A 19,930-nucleotide genomic window follows, 5' to 3' on the forward strand; every position below is an offset into this window, starting at 1 on the left:
GCTGTGACCTTTTAAAACGGCCGTGCGGCTTCCCAGCCGTCTCCTGAAGCCAAATGCCAAACCCAAACTTCCGCGTTTGGCGTTTGGAGGCTGCTGGAAAGCCCCCCAGCCCGGCTGTGACCTTTTAAAACGGCCGCGCGGCTTCCCAGCTGTCTCCGAACGCCGAACGCGGAAGTTTGGCTTTGGCGTTCGGCTTCGGGAGACAGCTGGGAAGACGCGTGGCCGTTTTAAAAGGTCACAGCTGCGCTGGGCGGCTTCCCAGCACCCCCCCAACCCTGAACCCGGAAGTTCGGCAAAAGTTCGGGGTTCGGGTTGGGTGGGAAGCCCCCCAGCGCGGCTGTGACCTTTTAAAACAGCCGCGCTGCTTCCCAGCTGTCTCCCGAAGCCGAACGCCAAAGCCGAACTTCCGCGTTCGGCGTTCGGAGAGAGCTGGGAAGCCGCGCGGCTGTTTTAAAAGGTTACAGCCGGGCTGGGGGGCTTCCCCCCCCGAACCCCAAACTTTTGCCGAACTTCCAAGTTCGGGGTTCGGGGGGGTGGGAAGCCCCCCAGCGCGGCTGTGACCTTTTAAAACAGCCATGCGGCTTCCCAGCTGTCTCCTGAAGCCGAACGCCAAAGCCGAACTTCCGCGTTCGGCGTTCGGAGAGAGCTGGGAAGCCGTGCGGCTGTTTTAAAAGGTCACAGCCGGGCTGGGGGGCTTCCCAGAAACCTCCCGAACCGAACCCGGGGTTCAGAAAAATTTTGCCTCTTCTTACGAACTTTTTTCGAGTTACGAACCGGCGTTCGGGAGGCTGCTGAGAAGCCCCGCCGCCCGGCTGTCACCTTTTAAAACAGCCGCGCGGCTTCCCAGCTGTCTCCGAACGCCGGTTCGTAACTCGAAAAAAGTTCGTAAGAAGAGGCAAAATTTTTCTGAACCCTGGGTTCGTATCACGAGTTGTTCGTAAGACGAGGGGTTCGTATCTTGAGGTACCACTGTACTTTCTTTTGGGAAACCTGCAGGAAGCTGCTTTGCTTAATGATTAGGGCAGTGATGACTAACCTTTTTTTCCTCGGGTGCCGAAAGCATGTGCATGTGCGAGGGCCTACACACATAATTCAATGCCTGGGGAGGGCAAAAACGGCTTCCGCCACCCCCCGGAGGTCCCCTGAAAGCCAGAAATGGCCTGTTTCCCAAATTTTGGTGAGCCCAGTAGATTTGTGTTTTGTCCTCCCCAGGCTCCAAAGGTTTCCCTCAAGCCCTGGGAGGGTAAAAACGCCTTCCCCTATACCCCCGCAGGCTCTCTGGAAGCTAAAAATGCCATCCCAGAGCCTCTGTGTGAGCCAAAAATCAGCCAGCTGGCACACACAGGCACATTGAAGCTGAGCTAGGGCAACAGCTTGCATACCAGCAGATATGGATCCACGTGCCACCTGTGGCACCCATGCCATCGGTTCACCATCACTGGACTAGGGGATTCACTTTATTACGGCAACTGGATTGCAGGGATTGCTGTTACTAAGCAATGCAGCTACACTTTACAACCACATTGCTTAGTGATGGAGATTTATTGCAGTTGCCAGGGTGCTGGTTGCCACTTTTAAGATCCTGTGTGATTCTGAACCAGATAATCCAAGTGTCCACTTTCTTTTGAATTTATCTTCCCAGGCAAACAAGGTTCAACTTCCTTCTGTACATATATGCCACATGATGAATTTTTGAAAGTAGGCATTTTCAGTTACTTCTCCAATATTTCAAAAATCTTTCCCAATAGACATTTGATTTAATTATCAGATATAGTTATTTCATTGAATACAGTAAGAAAGATTATGCTCTGACTGAATATTTGAATTTGCTAGATTTGTACTTTTTTGTATAATTTTGATATTGAATTTTGATTCATTTATGGGTGAATTTATTTGGCGAGAATACCTTTATCAAACGACCACTGATACAAAAATTTACTATACAGTGGTACCTCATCATACGAACTTAATTGGTTCCAGGAGGAGGTTCGTAAGGTGAAAAGTTCGTAAGATGAAACAATGTTTCCCATAGTAATCAATGTAAAAGCAAATAATGCGTGCAAATCCTTCAGGAAAATCCCAAACTTTAGAAGGGAGGCGAACAGAGGGCAGGGAGGTGCAGCTAAAGGGAGCGGGTGGAGGAAGCAAGGCTAGGCTAAAGGGTGAGTGGGAAAGAAGAAAGGCAAGGGGGGCGCCCCTCCCTTTTCTTTCTTCAAAAGACACCATTTCAGTGCCTTTGCAAGCACGTTGTTCTCTGCAAAAATTTTCTTCCCCCAAGCTGCCCCTCCCTCCTCCCTTTTCTTTCTTCAAAAGACACCCTTTCAGTCCCTTTGCAAGCACGTTGTTCTCTGCAAAATGTTTCCTACTCCAAGCAGCCCCTCCCTTTTCTTTCTTCAAAAAAGGGAAAAAAAGAAACTCCTTCATCCCAGCAGCAGCTGCTTGGGTTCGTAAGGTGAAAATAGTTCGGAAGAAGAGGCAAAAAAATCTTAAACACCGGGTTCGTATCTTGAAAAGTTCATTAGAAGAGGCGTTCGTAAGATGAGGTACCACTGTACTAAGAAAGTCATAATGGATTATTATTCTTACTATACTTTCTTGCAGTATTTTATTGTTATACTATGATTTTAACAACGGTATACCACTTAATTAATTAATATGGAATCCTTCATATTGGAGTAACCACAGTCTTGATGACTTTCCCTCATCATTATTGACTGGGGTTGCCTGTTCAAATGCTTCTTTGCAAAATAATACATCTGACTTCCAAACCTTGCAGGTCGTCAGAAATATACTATGCCATGGAACATTACTGAGATTTAATGAATGTATCTCTGATAGAACCAAGAGATACATATTTCCTCATCCGGAGGAATCTAACAATCATCCATCAGAATAGTTTATCAAATGAAAATTAATTATCAGTTTAACTGAATCTGAATCCTGAATCAAGAATGATCTTCTTCAGGAGAGCATTTACCTCTGTTCTTTCAGGTGACTGCCTTCAAAGATCTGTTAGCAGCCTCCTGATGTGTTGAGGCCAGGGGTGAAATGCTACCGGTTCGGTCCGGTTTGGGCGTACCTGTAGTGGTGGCCGCCTGTGGTTTGGAGAACAGGTGGCAGCAGGCGCGAGGCTCCACTCACCCATCCCGATGTCCTCATTTTCTTATTTTTAACCCTCTGCACATGCATAAAGCCTTCTGCACATGCACAGAGGGTGAAATAGCACTTCCAAACCGATAGGGAAGGCAAGTAGATTTCATCGCTGGTTGAGGCACATATCAATACATATCAGTCCCCTTTCCCCCTTGAGATGTTTGTCCAATACTTCATTTTGGAACGCTAAAAAATCTTATATAAACATTCTCTGATATCAAATCCTATATTTTTCCTAGGTGATGGAACAATGCTTCTGGCAGCTGGTAAGGTGCTGGATCAATTAAAACCAGTTATTGGAATAAATACAGATCCAGATAGGTGAGTCTAAGATTTGCTGACATCTTGTGAGCCAAATAAATAAATGTCATATTATAGCAATTTAAGCCATATAGATGTATTATAACTTCTTATGCATTATCTTATATTCAACCTTTCCCTCCACATTTTTTTTATCTTTTACCTGTATGAAAATGTTCTCAGAAACATTAATAGTCAAAGCTTAATTTAGTTGCAGTATAGTATTATGCTAATCTGTACAAAGTATTACTGTTGATTCATAAATGTGACTTTTAAAAATCTTTGATGTCAAATATTTATTTATTTGTATTGCACCTTTATTATTTTTTTTACTAATAATTCAATGTGGGGAACTTAATCAAGACTCCTTCTTGTTCCTATTTTCCACACCACAACAACCCTGTAAGGCAAGTTGGACTAAGACAGATTAATTGGCCCAGAGTCACCTAACTTGCTGTCATGGCTAAGGCAGGACTAGAACTCATGGTCTCCCGCTTTCTAGTTCGATACCTTAGCTATTAGACCACTAACCCTAATCTAACCTAACCTAACCCTGATGCCTTAACCGTTAGATCAAAGTGGGTCTATCTATACAATGTTCCCTCGCTTTTTGTGGGGGATGTGTTCCGAGACCGCCAGCGAAAGTCAAATTTCCGCGAAGTAGAGATGCAGAAGTAAATATACTATCTTTGGCTATGAACAGTATCACAAGCCTTCCCTTAACACTTTAAACCCCTAAATTGCAATTTCCCATTCCCGTAGCAACCATTCAGATTATTACTTACCATGTTTATTTATTAAAGTTTATTAAAAAAAATATTTATTAAAGGCAGACGAAAGTTTGGCGATGGCATATGACGTCATCGGGTGGGAAAAACCGTGGTATAGGGGAAAACCCCACAAAGTATTTTTTAATTAATATTTTTGAAAAACCGTGCTATAGACTTTTCGCGAAGTTCGAACCCGCGAAAATCGAGGGAACACTGTACACCTAAATGAATTAGCTGTTCTAAATTGAGTTCTACAAGTTCCAGTATCAATGTATTTTATTTACTTACTAGATTTACAGCCTGCTTTTCTCATTTTTTCCACAATTAGTCTGTAAGAGGTGAGAGATAGGAATAGGCCCCAAAATTGCTCATGAACTCCATGGTTAAGTATGAACTAGAATATTGGGTTTCCTGATCCAAATACGACAATAAGTCTAATACAGTACCAATATTCATTGGTATCAAAACAAATTTTCATCTGATAGCTAATATAATTTCTCATTAGAAGTGGCATTAGAAGTCCATTGGCATTTTAGCTCATGAATTATATATCCTGAGTCCATTATAATGTAAACATTTCATTTGAGAGTCTTCTGATTAAAATCAACATTGCCTTTTAAAATTGTTCTTCTTTTAATGCTATAGCTTTAGTAGCTTTTTCATTGTAATAGTTGAATTCTCACTGCAGAGTTATGGGATAACGAGTCTACGGAGAGGGGCGGCATACAAATCTAGTAAATAATAATAATAATAATAATAATAATAATAATAATAATAATTGTCGTTGGTGTATGCTTGTGAATCTTGATTTTACCTAAGTCTTGTTATTCTAAGAATAAATAGGTGTTACTTGATTGTAGCATTTGATTATCTTGAAGTAGTGGTATTTTCCACTTGGCTGTACACTTAATACTATCCAATGTACTGCTGTTCATTGATTATATATTAAAATGACATTTCATTTTAAGCAAAATGAATTCAACTTCTTGCATGTTGCTATATTAGACTATAAAGTCTTCACTTTTAAGTATTTATCATGTACCAATTTCTCCTCCCTTTCTTTATGTCTAAAGCTATAATTTGTGAGATTGAAAGAGTTGCCTTCAAATCAGTTTGGATTCCTTTCTCGATGGTTTGCCATGATCTTCTTCCTAGGGCTGAGAGAGAGAGAGAGACTGACCCAAAATCACATAGCTGGCTTTCTGTGTAAAGCAGGACTTGTGGTCTCCCAGTTTTTAGCCTGGAGCCTTAGCCACTTCCCCAAACTGGCTCTCTTAATCAGCAACACCTAATCTGAAAATAGAAACAATGATCTCTTTTAAAAACATGTATTTTTAATACCATGAATTGATGGGAGGTGAACATCAGTAGGTAGCTTGCAAAATAGCCTCTATGTTAATTTGCATAAAACAATATGAGAATGTTGCAGGCAAAACTAGGTATTAGTCTCTTACAATGTTCTGTCCAAAATGTGTCAGAATTTACTAGTATTGTTACTATGAGCAGGAATGCTGCATATAGCATAGATAAAATTAAGATGATAATTTAGTCTCAGTTTCTTTGTATTATTAAAAGTATTACGTACATGAAAGCCTAGATTGATCAAAGCCATGATCGTTAGTGGAGATTATGCAAGGGAAGCAAATGAGGGGAATTGTATTTTCTTTTCTTTTTAAAAGCTTGTAAAAAGTTCAGTTAGTTGACTTTGGCTGCAAAAAAAATGAACCTAAGCATGTTTTGCGTATCTATGAAACTAAAAGAAAATGGGATGATGTAATAGATCTGATTTTGTGCAATTGACAGATGTATGCAGAGAAACATGATTTAAATTTAAGTAATGAACAAGAATTGTTATGAAATAATTTTTTAGCGTATTTGACATGTCTGTGAGAAATAGTTGATAAATTACTCTTCCCTCATATTTACCAATTAAAATGCATGATAATTCAGTTAGAGTAATATAATACATTATATGACACATTGCTCTTTTAGAATGGGTGACCGGGAATAAATCTTTGTTTGAAAAATGCACTGTTTTCTAATACAGTGATTTTCAACCTTTTTTGAGCTGCGGCACATTTTTTACATATACAAAATCATGGGGCACATTGAGCGGGGGGGGGGGGGAGAGTGGGGGGGCTAAAAAAAGTTTGGACAAAAAAATTATATCTCTTCCTCCCTTTCACTCTATTTCTCTCCCTCTTTCTCTCTCTTCCTTTCTTCCCCTATCTGTCCATCCCTCTTTCTTTCTCCCTTCCTTCCTCTCTTTTTTGCTCTTTCTATCTCTCCCTCCTTCCCTGCCTCTCTCTCTCTCTCTTTCTCTCTCTCTTGCTTTCTCTCTCTCTCTCTCTTTCTTTCTTTCTTTCTCTTGCTGAGCTTCGCGGCACACCTGACCATGTCTCGCGGCACACTAGTGTGCTACGGCACACTGTTTGAAAAACACTGTTCTAATACAATGTATTATTTTTTCCATTGTTATTTTATATACAGATCCGAGGGCCATTTGTGTTTACCTGTACGATATACGCACTCATTTCCAGATGCTTTGCAGAAACTTTATAATGGTGAATTCAGGTAATATAACTTAGATTTCTAAGAATATTTTTAGGTTTTAGACAAATATTGTCTAAGCGTCATTAACATGTACTGTATTGGGGATATAACCTAATGATTATTCTTTCCCATCCTATATTAATGTAGAAGTATAGGAATCACTGAATGCAAAACAATGATTAATTTGCATTTATGTATATATTTTGAAGTCAGTTTTAAATGAACTCAAAATATTGTCGAGAAATGGGCAGTGTAATCTGACAGTGTAATTAAACTTAATTAATGATGAAACTCACTATTTTTAAAATAGAGAGTGATAACAGTACAGGCATTAAAAAAGAAGGCCACTGAGAGATAAAAGGGTGCTAATCTGTCTGACGAAGCCATGAAAGAGTTGCAGAAATACCGAATAAAATGCACAAAGATCTAATGGGACACACATGCTTCTTCTTATAACAGTCAGAAGAAGCTGAATGTACCCAGTGGATACAACTTTTCAAAAGTCTGTCAGAGAGGGGCGGCATAGAAATCTAATAAATTGAATTGAAGGAAAAATGGTGGGAGGCATGGGCTTGGCTGGAATCTTCAAGTAGGAACAATTCATCATATTTTCCTACATGTCCTGGAAATCATGTAGATTTTGAAATGGGGAATTGGTTAGAAAACACTTCCCCCCCCCCTGAGTTCCTTATTTTGAAAGTATGATGAGAAAAGGCTCTATAAATAGAATAATCAGAATAGCAGTTTTTTAAAAAGATATGTACAGTATACAGTATTTGTTTAGGCTAATTATATTCTAGCTCAACCAGAAATTTAATCCTGTTCAGATAATAATAAATTCTTGATCATTGTGTGCAATAATTATCAAATCTACCCGTTATACTTTCATTCTCCTTAATATTTGTTAGCGAGACTAACTAGTACTGTATTTAAAAAAATAATTAAAGTAAATAAAGGAATGCATGGAATTGGTTATTTTATATTTTTGTAATATAACTACATATTATCTTCTAAATATTGTATATGTATGTGACAAAGGATCTGGCAAAAATAATGAATTCAGCAAGTCATAATTTGAATGTAATGGGAATATGATCATTAATTATATTTTGAGGAGTGTTAAAGCAATAATTTTTCTTTTCCTTAAATAGATGGCATAATATTTAGATTGTTTGGTGTCACACTAAATCAACTTGTAGTGTCGTAAAAATTCATCTCTCTCAACATCAGAAAAAGAACATTTTGTCTTTAGGATACTTGAAATTAAATTGCCCTAGAACTTTCAGAAATTATTAGATTGTGATAAGAATATAAATTTCATTCCCATCAACTAAACTTCTTTGGGAGTTAAGTAATGTTTATATGAAATCATTAATAATTTTCTGAACGTTGTAATGGATCATTTGTAGTGGTGATTCATGGGAAAAAATATCAATTTCAGTTGTTTTACTTTTTGTGTTATCTTTCATCTTTAAAGATGGCAATGGAGGCAACGAATCCGGTTGTATCTCGAAGGAACTGGTATTAATCCAGTCCCTGTAGATTTACATGAACAGCAGCTGAGTCAAGAACAGCATAGTAGGGCCCATGTTAATGGAAGATTTCAGGATCAAAGTGAGTACTGTTTTTCTCCAAAATGTATTAACTCTGATTGATGATTAATAGTACCCAATCTTAAACTGTCATATTTAGCTCTTAATTTACCATCTCAACAGAGTAGGAAAACATACTCAAAATAGAAATCAAATGCTTCTATTGTGTAGGGCTCCTATGAATAGATGCAGCCAGGTTTGTATAAAATAAATGTTTTCATATCAAGTCTGAAAATAAGGATCATAATTTTAGTTCAGAGAGATTTTCATGTTTGAGTGTGTTTTTAGAGACATCTGCTTCGCCTATATTTCACCCATGTAATTTGCCCGTGATTGCAGGATCTCAGATTTCTGAACCACACCTCTTGCCTGTAAGATCATTAAATGAAGTCTTTATTGGAGAGTCTCTCTCATCCAGGTATGCTAAACATCTACTTGCAAGCATTACTGTTTGGCATAGCCTGTAAACATAATACTTTTATTTCTATTAAAACATTTCCAAACTGCCTTGATTCACAATCTCTTCAATCAATCTTTATATTATTTTGCTTTCTTACTGATTAATCTCTGAAATTGCATTCATACTTGATTACTAAATCCAAGTGGTAATATTTTGCTTTTGAAGCCTGTGAGAAGGCAGTTAAGTGTTATATTTTTCAAGAAGTCTTATATGTTCGTTTTATTGTGAGTTGTTGGAAGAAAAATCATTAGGTGGTGTTTTTAATGCATCTTAATTTGCACCCTGCATGTTATGTGTTGGTACTGGATTTTTTTATTCCACTGACTGGGCTACATTAGGTATGTAAAAATTGTCTTTTCCGGCATTGTCGAATAGAATTTCATATTGAAATCTTGTTTTAAGGATTTACAGAAACACTTTTTCTTACTGTAGTGGATTTTAGTGCTATGCAAAATGTTCAAAAGTTACATTTTTCAAACTGTACCAGTATTAGTGAAGCATACCTCAATTAAGTTTCAATTAACATGTTTTGTAAAGCTTTCATGGCTGCTTTGAAAGTACATAGGATTTGATGTAGGATTCCTAAAAGTATACTGTGTGCACATGGAGCAGCTGCACAAGCATTAGTGTAGGATGTAAGAAAACAATGTTGTAAAAATGATTTAATTATAACAGTGGAACAGAACTCTGAAATGAAGTGCTTGGTGGTATAGTAGATCAGAAGCTATATCAGATCATGGATCAGGGAATTGGAACATATTATGTAATAGTAGAAAGCATGAAATCATAAACTAAATAGTTGTAGTTGATTAAGCTGAGTATATTTTAAAAAATGATTTTGACAAGTTTAATTTGTTCAGTAGATGCATTGTTGTGCTAGCAATATGATCTGAAAGAGGACGTGTTTTGTAAAGATTGGAAGGGGAAGGCGATTTTTCTCACTTGCGGCTTGAATTCAGAATTTCATTTTGAATTTTAATGACAGTAGGGACAAATATGTAGAAGGAAAAGTAGTATGTGTTTCTGTTGTGTTCAACACTAGTAGATCTGCTAATTGCAAACAAAATTACTAAAAAAATTCTAAAAAGCTTTCAAAATGGCTTGCTCTTATACTAACAACATGCCGGAGTTTTGAAAACTGTTCTAAAAAAGCCTATCCATCAAAAAATATATTCTTTAAAATCTGCTTTTTAAAACTGCTGCATACAAATTCAGTAATAAAATTTTCAGCCATGTTTGAAATTAGACTTTTTAGACTGGTACTGCCTGATGTCGGGCTGTGTTCTGTCTTATTCAGGGTGAACTATAAGTCCTGCAAACCCAGTTTTAAATTCTCCCTTCATAGGGCTTCTTATTATGAAATATCAGTTGATGATGGTCCATGGGAGAAACAAAAGAGCTCAGGTCTCAATATATGCACTGGAACGGGATCAAAAGCTTGGTAAGTTTGGTGTGCTTCTGTTGTATCAATTATCTATGGAAACCGTCCAAAAGAAATAATATCTAGCACATTTATTTTGACACAGTATGCAATACTGCTGTTATAAGAAGTAAGTTATAGAGGGTTTAGATTTACTGAGTTATTTTAAGCCTTACTTATTTTATATGTCATCCTGTGTATGTGTTTGAAAAAAAATATTGCGGGGGAAAAACTCTGTTGAGCTTATTGTAATGTTTGGGACTTTTTCCCCCTGAGAAACATTTGCTTATGGCGATTTCCAACAAATGTAATAAAATATAAATCTGAAGCAATGTAAATATTTCAGTCTTAATGCTTGTTAAATCACAAGAATTAATTTGCTCATTTATGAACATAAGAAGAGCGATGCTGAATCAGGCCAAAGCCTATTGAGTCCAGCATTCTGTGTCACACAGTGGCCCACCAATTATACATGGGGATCTTGAGCAGAAAGAGAAGGCAAGACCCTCCCTTTCCCTGGACCCCCAACAAATGGCGGCATAAGGACATCCGTTTCAATAACCACTGATACACTTGGCATCCATGAATCTGTCTAATCCTGCCTTGAAGCTATCAAGGCTGACAGCTGTCATAACCTCTTCTGGAAGTGAATTCCATAAACCAACGACTCTCTGGGTGAAGAAATATTTCCCTTTATTTTTCCTTGCTTTCTTACCTATGAGCTTTAGGGAGTGCCCCCTCATCCTAGTATTGTGTGATAGAGAAAAGAATGTTTCTCTATCCACCTTTTCCATCCCATGCATGATTTTATACACTTCGATCAAGTCTCACCTTAAACGCCGTCTTTCAAGGCTGAAGAGACCAAGGTATTGCAACCTGGTTTCATAAGGGAGGTGCTTCATTTCCTTGATCAAGGTATGAGGTTGTTTACAGATTAATATAACAATAATTCAGTAATTATAATTATATGCCTTTAAATCAGCATTCACTCCTGGAACTGCCTGGACAAGAACCTGCAGTTGTCTTGGCAAGTTTTCAGAAGAGGTTTTCTCCTTCCTAGTACTGAGAAAGAGTGATTGACCCAAGGTCACCCAGCTCCCTTTGTGCCTAAATCTGGACTAAGACTCATGATCACTTAGTTCAATGGTCCTCAAACTTGGCAACTTTAAGACTCCCTCCTGGTTGGTTTCGGCCGGCAGGGAGGTGACACGGAGCTGGGCCCAGGAGATTACCAACGCTTCCTTGGGGAGGGGAGTTTTTCCATCACTCTATAAAGAAGCGCTTGTGCGCCCCCTCCTCAAGAAGCCCTCCCTGGACCCAGCTGTGCTTAATAACTACCGTCCAGTCTCCAACCTTCATTTATGGGGAAGGTTGTTGAGAAGGTGGTGGCACTCCAACTCCAGCGGTCCTTGGAAGAAGCCGATTATCTAGGTCCCCAGCAGTCGGGTTTCAGGCCCGGTTACAGCACGGAAACTGCTTTGGTCGCGTTGATGGATGATCTCTGGCGGGCCCGGGACAGGGGTTTATCCTCTGTCCTGGTGCTCCTTGACCTCTCAGCGGCTTTCGATTCCATCGACCATGGTATCCTTCTGCACCGGCTGGAGGGGTTGGGAGTGGGAGGCACTGTTCTTCAGTGGTTCTCCTCCTACCTCTCTGGCCGGTCGCAGTCGGTGTTAGTGGGGGGACAGAGGTCGACTCCTAGGTCTCTCCCTTGTGGGGTGCCTCAGGGGTGGGTGCTCTCCCCCCTGCTCTTTAACATCTACATGAAACCGCTGGGCGAGATCATCCAAGGACATGGGGTGAGGTATCATCAATATGCGGATGATACCCAGCTTTACATCTCCACCCCATGCCCAGTCAACGAAGCGGTGGAAGTGATGTGCCGGTGCCTGGAGGCTGTTGGGGCCTGGATGGGTGTCAACAGACTCAAGCTCAACCCGGATAAGACGGAGTGGCTGTGGGTTTTGCCTCCCAAGGACAACTCCATCTGTCCGTCCATTACCCTGGGGGGGGAATTATTGACCCCCTCAGAGAGGGTCCGCAACTTGGGCGTCCTCCTCGATCCACAGCTCACATTAGAACAACATCTCTCAGCTGTGGCGAGGGGGGCGTTTGCCCAGGTTCGCCTGGTGCACCAGTTGCGGCCCTATCTGGACCGGGACTCATTGCTCACAGTCACTCATGCCCTCATCACCTCGAGGTTCGACTACTGTAATGCTCTCTACATGGGGCTACCTTTGAAAAGTGTTCGGAAACTTCAGATCGTGCAAAATGCAGCTGCGAGAGCAGTCATGGGCTTACCTAGGTATGCCCATGTTTCTCCATCACTCCGCAGTCTGCATTGGCTGCCGATCAGTTTCCGGTCACAATTCAAAGTGTTGGTTATGACCTTTAAAGCCCTTCATGGCACTGGACCAGAATATCTCCGAGACCGCCTCCTGCCGCACGAATCCCAGCGACCAATTAGGTCCCACAGAGTGGGCCTTCTCCGGGTCCCGTCAACTAAGCAATGTCGGTTGGCGGGCCCCAGGGGAAGAGCCTTCTCTGTGGCGGCACCGGCCCTCTGGAACCAACTCCCCCCGGAGATTAGAACTGCCCCTACTCTTCCTGCCTTCCGTAAACTTCTTAAAACCCACCTTTGCCGTCAGGCATGGGGGAATTGAAACATCTCCCCCTGGGCACATTTAATTTATATATGGTATGCTTGTGTGTGTGTCTGTTAGTATATGGGGTTTTTTAAATCTTTAAAATTTTAAATTGTTTGATTACTTATGATTTGTTTCTACATGTTGTGAGCCGCCCCGAGTCTTCGGAGAGGGGCGGCATACAAATCCAAGTAATAAATAAATAAATAAACTGCTGCCTGGAGAATTCTGGGAGTTGAAGTCCACAAGTTGTAAAGTTGCCAAGTTTGAGAACCTATGTCCTAGTTCCTAGTCCAAGGCCTTAACCACTACACCAAATTATGCCCCTCAGAGAGGGGCGGCATATAAATACAATTAATAAATTAAATAAATAAATAAAATTGCCTCCTTTTATATATATTATATTATAATAAAATAAGATAATCAGCCCTACAACTGTCCCTAAAGGCTTTCTGTGCTGGTGAGGGTCAACCATGTTTTTATCAGTTTCTGGAAGTCTATAAGCTTGAACATCTTAAAATATAAATGGATTGGCATAAAATAATTTTTACAAATCAATAGAAATTATAAAACCCTTATACATCTTTGAATAGGAATAAGATATACTTAATTGTACATCTTTTATATTACTTACTCTGAATAAATAGAATTAAATGGTTAGCCTTTGTTATTGAAAAGGCCTTTGCATTTGTCAACAGCATAGATGGCTTCCTTTGAGTTATAGGAGCGTTTGGAATTTTTTCCAATTTTTTTTTTTAAGTTTGGGATGCATTGCAGCAGGCTTTTATAGTACAGATACATCATAGAATATTTATTCAGAGAAAAGAAGAACTCCAACAATTAATTGTGTGGGGATCTTTGGATTGTTATTTTAGTCGTTAAGTACATAATGATTTTCTATGTACCAAGAACATATTTTAATACTTGTAAAATACATACAGTTGAACCATAATTTGTTCCATAACCTATGGTTGCAGCCCAATTTGGTCATGAACAGAACCTAAAGAAAATTAATGCAGCAGCCACACGGGGTCGCTGTTGTTTGACACTTACAAAAATAATGGAAGGATGTGTTTGATCGCCACCCAAGTACTATGTGTTTGTGACCAGATTCAAAGCTTTTGTGAATTTTTTGGTCGGAACCCAATTTGGTCGTGGTCAGAAGCATTCCTGACCAGAGGTTCTACTGTGCATTACTATCCTTATGGAATACACTGTATTATTATTTTAGACTTCTAGTGAATGTTCGTTTTCTATAACACATTCAGTAAGCCCTCAAAAATGGATATTATTTCTCTTTAACCTGCTGGGTTACTTGTCTGAAATTCTACTACTCCCCCAATTTTTCTAGGTAGAGTTAAGTATGCTTAATATTATCCCTAGAAATGCTTACAATTTGCTGAAAACAAACTGAAAGTAAATTCCTTTTGGTTTGATAATTTCAGGATTTCCCAATGTTTAGGTAGCCTTTAAATCAAAAACTTTGTTGTGTGGTTGAATGACTTTGTGGGTTCTTGGAATTTCTGCTTTATTCAAACTGCTGTTAAACTTTATTAGCCAACATTTGTATTATACCTTTTTCTTCAGCTTCCAATAGAAATAATAGAAATAATAATAATAATGAATATTAATTAATGAAAATTGTAAAAAATCTAGAGATAGGGAGAAAGACTTCCCAGCTAGAGTTGATCTAAGTGTTATTTTAAATTCTCTTTTAGGTCTTTTAATATCAACAAAATAGCAAATCAGGCTGTGGAAGAAATTCTTAAGATTGGTGAGTTCCTAGGGATATGCACATCATTGAAAACAATGTAAAGATATGTTTAGAGTATTGTCTAATTTAACCTGAACTTGACATAATATAAAAGTACATTGTCTTCAAAGGCAATGTATAGTATACGAGAACCCATTTATCACTTACATATTGATAATACCATCTTGAAATGCTACTAAAATGATATAAAAGTTACACCTTTACACTTATTAAAACTGTGTTTATATTGTAGCAGTCTAATATCTGTAACTGAGAAAATAAGTTGAAGAACACTTGTAAAACTTGAAAAACTTTAAAAAGAACTGTACATGGCTTTAAAAAATAAAATCTGTATTTTATTATATTTTTTGTTAAACCAAACCAGATTTTTTTTGCTTAACAAATGGTCTTGAATTAAAACAAAGGATGTGTTTTGAGAAACTGCCCTTAAATTTATCGGGGATGGAAAACCTATTGCTTCCCCATTTTCCTATATATAAAACCAACATACTATTCATATTTACCTTTGATTTAGATGAGATTATCCTGTAAAAATGGCAGTATTTATTGTATGCATTTCCCCTTATTGTTTGGTCAGGTGCTGGTCAGAAATACAAGTGTCTTTTAGAAGTTTGTATCTTATTTTTCTAAGAGTAACCAAGTATTGTTTTTTGTCACATGTTGTCCAGCAAATGCAAAATATAATTTTCTATAACAAGCAATTTTCTTTTGGTTTAATAGCTAAAAGTTATGAGAATTTAAAGCTTCCATTGAACAAGGAACTAATACAGAAAGGTGAGGCCTATTTGTAGCATGTTTCATCATTGTGGTTTGATTTGTTCTCAGGATTTCAGAGTTACAGAAATAATCACCATTATTTTATGCATTTAACTTACAAGCATTAATATAATGCATTAATTTAAACGTTTTTTCATCTGTAAGTAAAATGGGGGTTGCTGCTGGGTTTCATGATGCAGCCAGTAGCCTAAATTCAAAACCCAAGTGCTACATGATGGGATGAGCTTCGTTCTCACTCCGACTCTTACCAACCTGATAGTTTGAAAACATAGTAACAGCGCTTCATGATGTGATGCTGGCTACATGACCATGAAAATGTTTTCAGGCAATGCTGGCTCAGTGGCCTTGAAGCAGAGATGAGCACCCCCCTTTATAGTCATCAAGGACTAGCAGAATAAAATCTTCAGGGACAAAAATCAAATAAATTAAATGTAGGCCAAGCACTTCTTCGTGTATGTCATATTTCCACAATCTCTGATTGATGGGACAGCCTAACATTACAAAATAACTTACAAAATAGCAGATTTAAGCAAGTTAATTTCCCCAAGATTTGAAGAATAATCTCCACAAGCTTTTCACAGCTTTTCTGTGTTACATTAAATCAGAAAACTTAACTACAGTATATAAAAAAAGTTAATTTGGGCACTAACTCTTAGTGTGCTACTTAAAGAACCTGATTGATTGTCTTCTGCTTTTTCAGTAACAAATGGATATAATGAATCACTGCTCTATAGTCCAGAGGAACCCAGGTTGTTTTTTAGTATACGAGAACCCATTTCAAACCGTGTTTTTTCAAGTAGCCGACAACGAGGCTTTGCTTCAAAGTAAGTATTAAGAGTAAGTGTTTACCTAACCATAATTTGAGCTGCAGCTATTTTAGATAATTGATATAATTGCTTTCAGTTGATCTCTAGGTCACTGAACACAATGTAGGAATCTTAATTTGGAAATCCAAAGCTGATTGTCTTTATTGACTATTAGTTAAACTCAGTAAGGCAAGGTAGTAATTCTGACTAATACAAAAAAAATTGAGTTTACATGAGTGTAAATATAGCCACCGGTTTGCAACATTTAAAAATGAAGCTGCATCTTCTATTGGATCATGTGGAGTGCAGAAAATAGCTACACAAAAAAGACTTAGCTGCTTTAAAAAGGTGCTACACTGTTCTCCTGTGCCCTTTGATGCTCTTTTTAGGGCTGAATGCCAAGTACATTCAGCAAATTATTATCACTTTATAGCAGGGGTGTCAAATTCAATTTCATTGAGGGCCACATTAGGGTTGTGTTTTGACCTTGGGGGGTTGCAGTGGGCTTGGTCAGGGTGGGCATGGCCAGCTTGACGTCACTCGTGTCTGGGCACCTGCGGTGGTCCCAGCATTCTGCCAGTAAAAACGGGCTCCCTAATCCCGTTTTTGGCTATAATTGTCTCCTGCAACTAGTGATGGGCTCCTACAGGTACGGTCAGGTATACAGTTCCTGTAGCAAAATTTTCATTTTTTTTCCTTTTTTTCCCCTCTGAGCCCAGAGGGGGGGGAAAAGAAAAAAATGAAAATTTTGCTGCAGGAACTGCGTACCTGATCGTACCTGTAGGAGCCCATCACTGGTTGCAGGAGACCATTATAATGTGTATAATTTTAGAAGAGCTGTGTGTGCGTGTGTGTGTGTACATACACTTTATATAGTAAATAATCAGGGGTGAGCTACTGCTCGGACGAAGGGGGAGGGATGCAGTGGGGTAGCGAAAATGAAGCTCCACCCCAGAGCACTTAATTTGCACTGAAAGATGTTGAAACAAAATGCATAAGCCACCCCCACAGTGTGGTAGTAAAAATTTTGGTAGCCCATCACTGCCTGCAACCCTTTGCCAGCAAAAACAGAGCTTGGGCCTTCTGAGCTGTTTTAGCCGGCAGAGCACTGCATACCGGTCCTTTGTTTTTTCTAGGGCAGCCCCACAGGCCAGATCTAAGCAGCCCCTGGGCTGGGTTTGACACCCCTGCTTTATAGTACAGTAGAACCCCGACTTACGAGACTAATTGGTTTCGGAAGGAGGCTCGTAAGTCGGAACGCTCGTATGACGAAAGATTGTTTCCCATAGGAAACAATGTAAAGTCAATTAATCCGTGCAACAACAAAAAAACCCGCTGCCGCCGAACGCGGAAGTTAGCGTTCAGAGACAGCTGCGAAGCGGCGCGCTGTTTTAAAATGTGGCAGCCGGCCTGGGGGGCTCGGGGGCTTCCCCCCGAGCCCCCCAGGCCGGCTGTGACGTTTTAAAACACGCGCGCCGCTTCGCAGCTGTCTCCTGAAGCCGGAACGCTAACTTCCGCATTCGGCTTCAGCAGACAGCTGCGAAGCGGCGCGCATGTTTTAAAAGGTTGCAGCCGGCCTGGGGGGCTTGCCAGCACCCCCCCGAGCCCCCCAGGCCGGCTGCAACCTTTTAAAACACGCAGGATACGAGCGCCAAGGAGCTGTCTCCTGAAGCCGAAAGCGGAAGTTAGCGTTCGGCTTCAGGAGACAGCTCCTTGGCGCTCGTATCCCGAATGTGAGCTCGGGAGGCGAACAAAAATGTCGCTCCCCTCCCAGCTCTTATCTCGAGTAGCTCGTAAGTAGAGCTGCTCGTATGTCGAGGTTCCACTGTATAAGGGTTGTAGGAAATTTGCAGGTATTGTAGGCTGTAGCCCTTCACAAAGGTCACTTTTTAACCAAAAAAGTAAAATATAGTTGACTTAAATGACAGCAAACAAAAGAAAAATGCATCAAAGGCTGTTTCTTCCAGTGGAAGCAAAACTAGCAGCAGTCAATTTGCAGGAAATTGTTTCACGCTCTTTTCCCAAAAGCCAGCTTTGCAATGATACAAGGTTCCATTTGTAATGTTTCATGAAAATACCCATTGAAAATGATGTATACAATACTTTTGCCTACCATAGTTTGGGGGGGAAAACATAATTAAATGTGTTAATACAGCAGAATAAATGAAAGGACACTCTGAATACATTTTTGAGTCAGTTGTCAAGCTTCTGAATTTTGATCATGTGACCATGGGGATTTTGCAACCATTATAAGTATGAAATAGGTCACTTTTTTCAGTGATGATGTAACTTCAAATGGTCATTAAATTAACTGTTGTAAGTGAAAGACTATCTGTAGTTTAGCAATATAATTCCATCCCCCAGATTAAATGACCACATTATTCCATCTTAATGTCTATTAAATATGTGTTGCTTCTAATCTCTGTTATATGAAACTACTCATTGTATCATTTGTCAGAAATATTTTTCTTTAATGTATTTTCAGAGTTTGCATTCGCTCTCGGTGTTGGGATGCCTGTATGGTAGTAGATGGAGGAACTTCATTTGAATTTAATGATGGAGCAATAGCATCAATATTAATCAATACAGAAGATGCACTGCGTACTGTTTTGCTAGAAGACTGAAGACATTATTGAGAGTGTTCAAAATTCTTCACAAAGAAATGAGCTGCATCAATTCAAATGTGAAAATAGGTCTTTACAGATATTTGGGAAACAAAGATTTTTTTTGCTACTGAATGAGAAACTCCTGGAAAAATCAGTGTTTTGCCATTTATTCTTGTAATATGAAATATAATTGGTTTGTATCTCAGACCAACAAAGTTATTAGCCCTTAAAAGCTCGATTCTACAGAATGCTTTTTAAATGAAGGTGGAGTCAAATACATTTGGTGTTAATATTAAACTGTAAATGTCAATGGAAGTAGTATACTACTGATTCAGCAAAATACCCTGGAACTCTTTTAGTTTTTAAAGCAAATAATATAAATGTTAATCTAAAGATGTTTGGTCACACTTCAGTGCGATATTCAAGAATTTTTAATAATACTTTTGTATTCTTAAAGAACTTTAATTTTTTAAAATACTGCATGTTTGAAGTAGGATTCATTACTATTCTTCAATTACAGTCTAATATTCATACTTCTACCACAAACCATGTTTCTATTTACCATTGCATTTCTCATATCATACAAAACTGCCTATTGAATTCCAGTATTCCCCCATCCCGAAAGAGCACCAAGCATGTAGACTTAAATATCATTAACTGGCCTGCTTGTGCTTTGGATAAGCTTACCACAAGTAGAAATAATGATGCATTTGAGGGTTGGCTAGCTTAATTGTTCTACTCCCAAGGACAGTTACTCCATTAAGTGGGTTCTAAGGTAGTAAAATACACAATATCATTCCTTTAAAAATTTGACTGTGTATTTGTGTTAGAAGTATAATAATCTTTACCTATCAAGTGTTTAACTACTTGTTTTTGCAATCTCTAAAGCAGTGTTTCCCAACTTTGGCAACTTGAAGATATCTGGACTTCAACTCCCAGAATTCCCCAGCCAGCATTTGCTGGCTGGGGAATTCTGGGAGTTGAAGTCCAAATATCTTCAAGTTGCCAAGGTTGGGAAACACTGCTCTAAAGCATATGCATGAACAGTTTCAAGATAATGGGAACATTTTGTTC

The 19,930-nt window shown here is 39.1% G+C and overlaps 1 protein-coding gene across 3 annotated transcripts in view; it reads left to right on the forward strand.

Annotated features, from left to right (window-relative positions):
• The window catches only part of NADK2 (NAD kinase 2, mitochondrial), a 34,257-nt gene extending 14,855 nt beyond the window's left edge, over positions 1–19,402 (forward strand). The window contains exons 4-12 of one of the 3 annotated variants that reach the window (XM_070743437.1): positions 3,393–3,474; positions 6,714–6,797; positions 8,254–8,390; positions 8,708–8,786; positions 10,126–10,269; positions 14,612–14,667; positions 15,388–15,441; positions 16,145–16,268; positions 18,736–19,333. In XM_070743437.1, coding sequence (XP_070599538.1) covers positions 3,393–3,474; positions 6,714–6,797; positions 8,254–8,390; positions 8,708–8,786; positions 10,126–10,269; positions 14,612–14,667; positions 15,388–15,441; positions 16,145–16,268; positions 18,736–18,874 — 899 coding nt within the window. In that variant the 3' untranslated portion in view covers positions 18,875–19,333. Of the gene's footprint in view, positions 1–3,392; positions 3,475–6,713; positions 6,798–8,253; positions 8,391–8,707; positions 8,787–10,125; positions 10,270–14,611; positions 14,668–15,387; positions 15,442–16,144; positions 16,269–18,735 lie in introns of all 3 variants that reach the window. The other 2 variants (XM_070743438.1, XM_070743439.1) reach the window with 2 other exon arrangements.
• Positions 19,403–19,930: the final 528 nt, after the last annotated feature.

The sequence above is a fragment of the Erythrolamprus reginae genome, chromosome 2 (assembly GCF_031021105.1).
Source record: "Erythrolamprus reginae isolate rEryReg1 chromosome 2, rEryReg1.hap1, whole genome shotgun sequence".
Classification (NCBI taxonomy): Eukaryota; Metazoa; Chordata; class Lepidosauria; order Squamata; family Dipsadidae; genus Erythrolamprus; species Erythrolamprus reginae.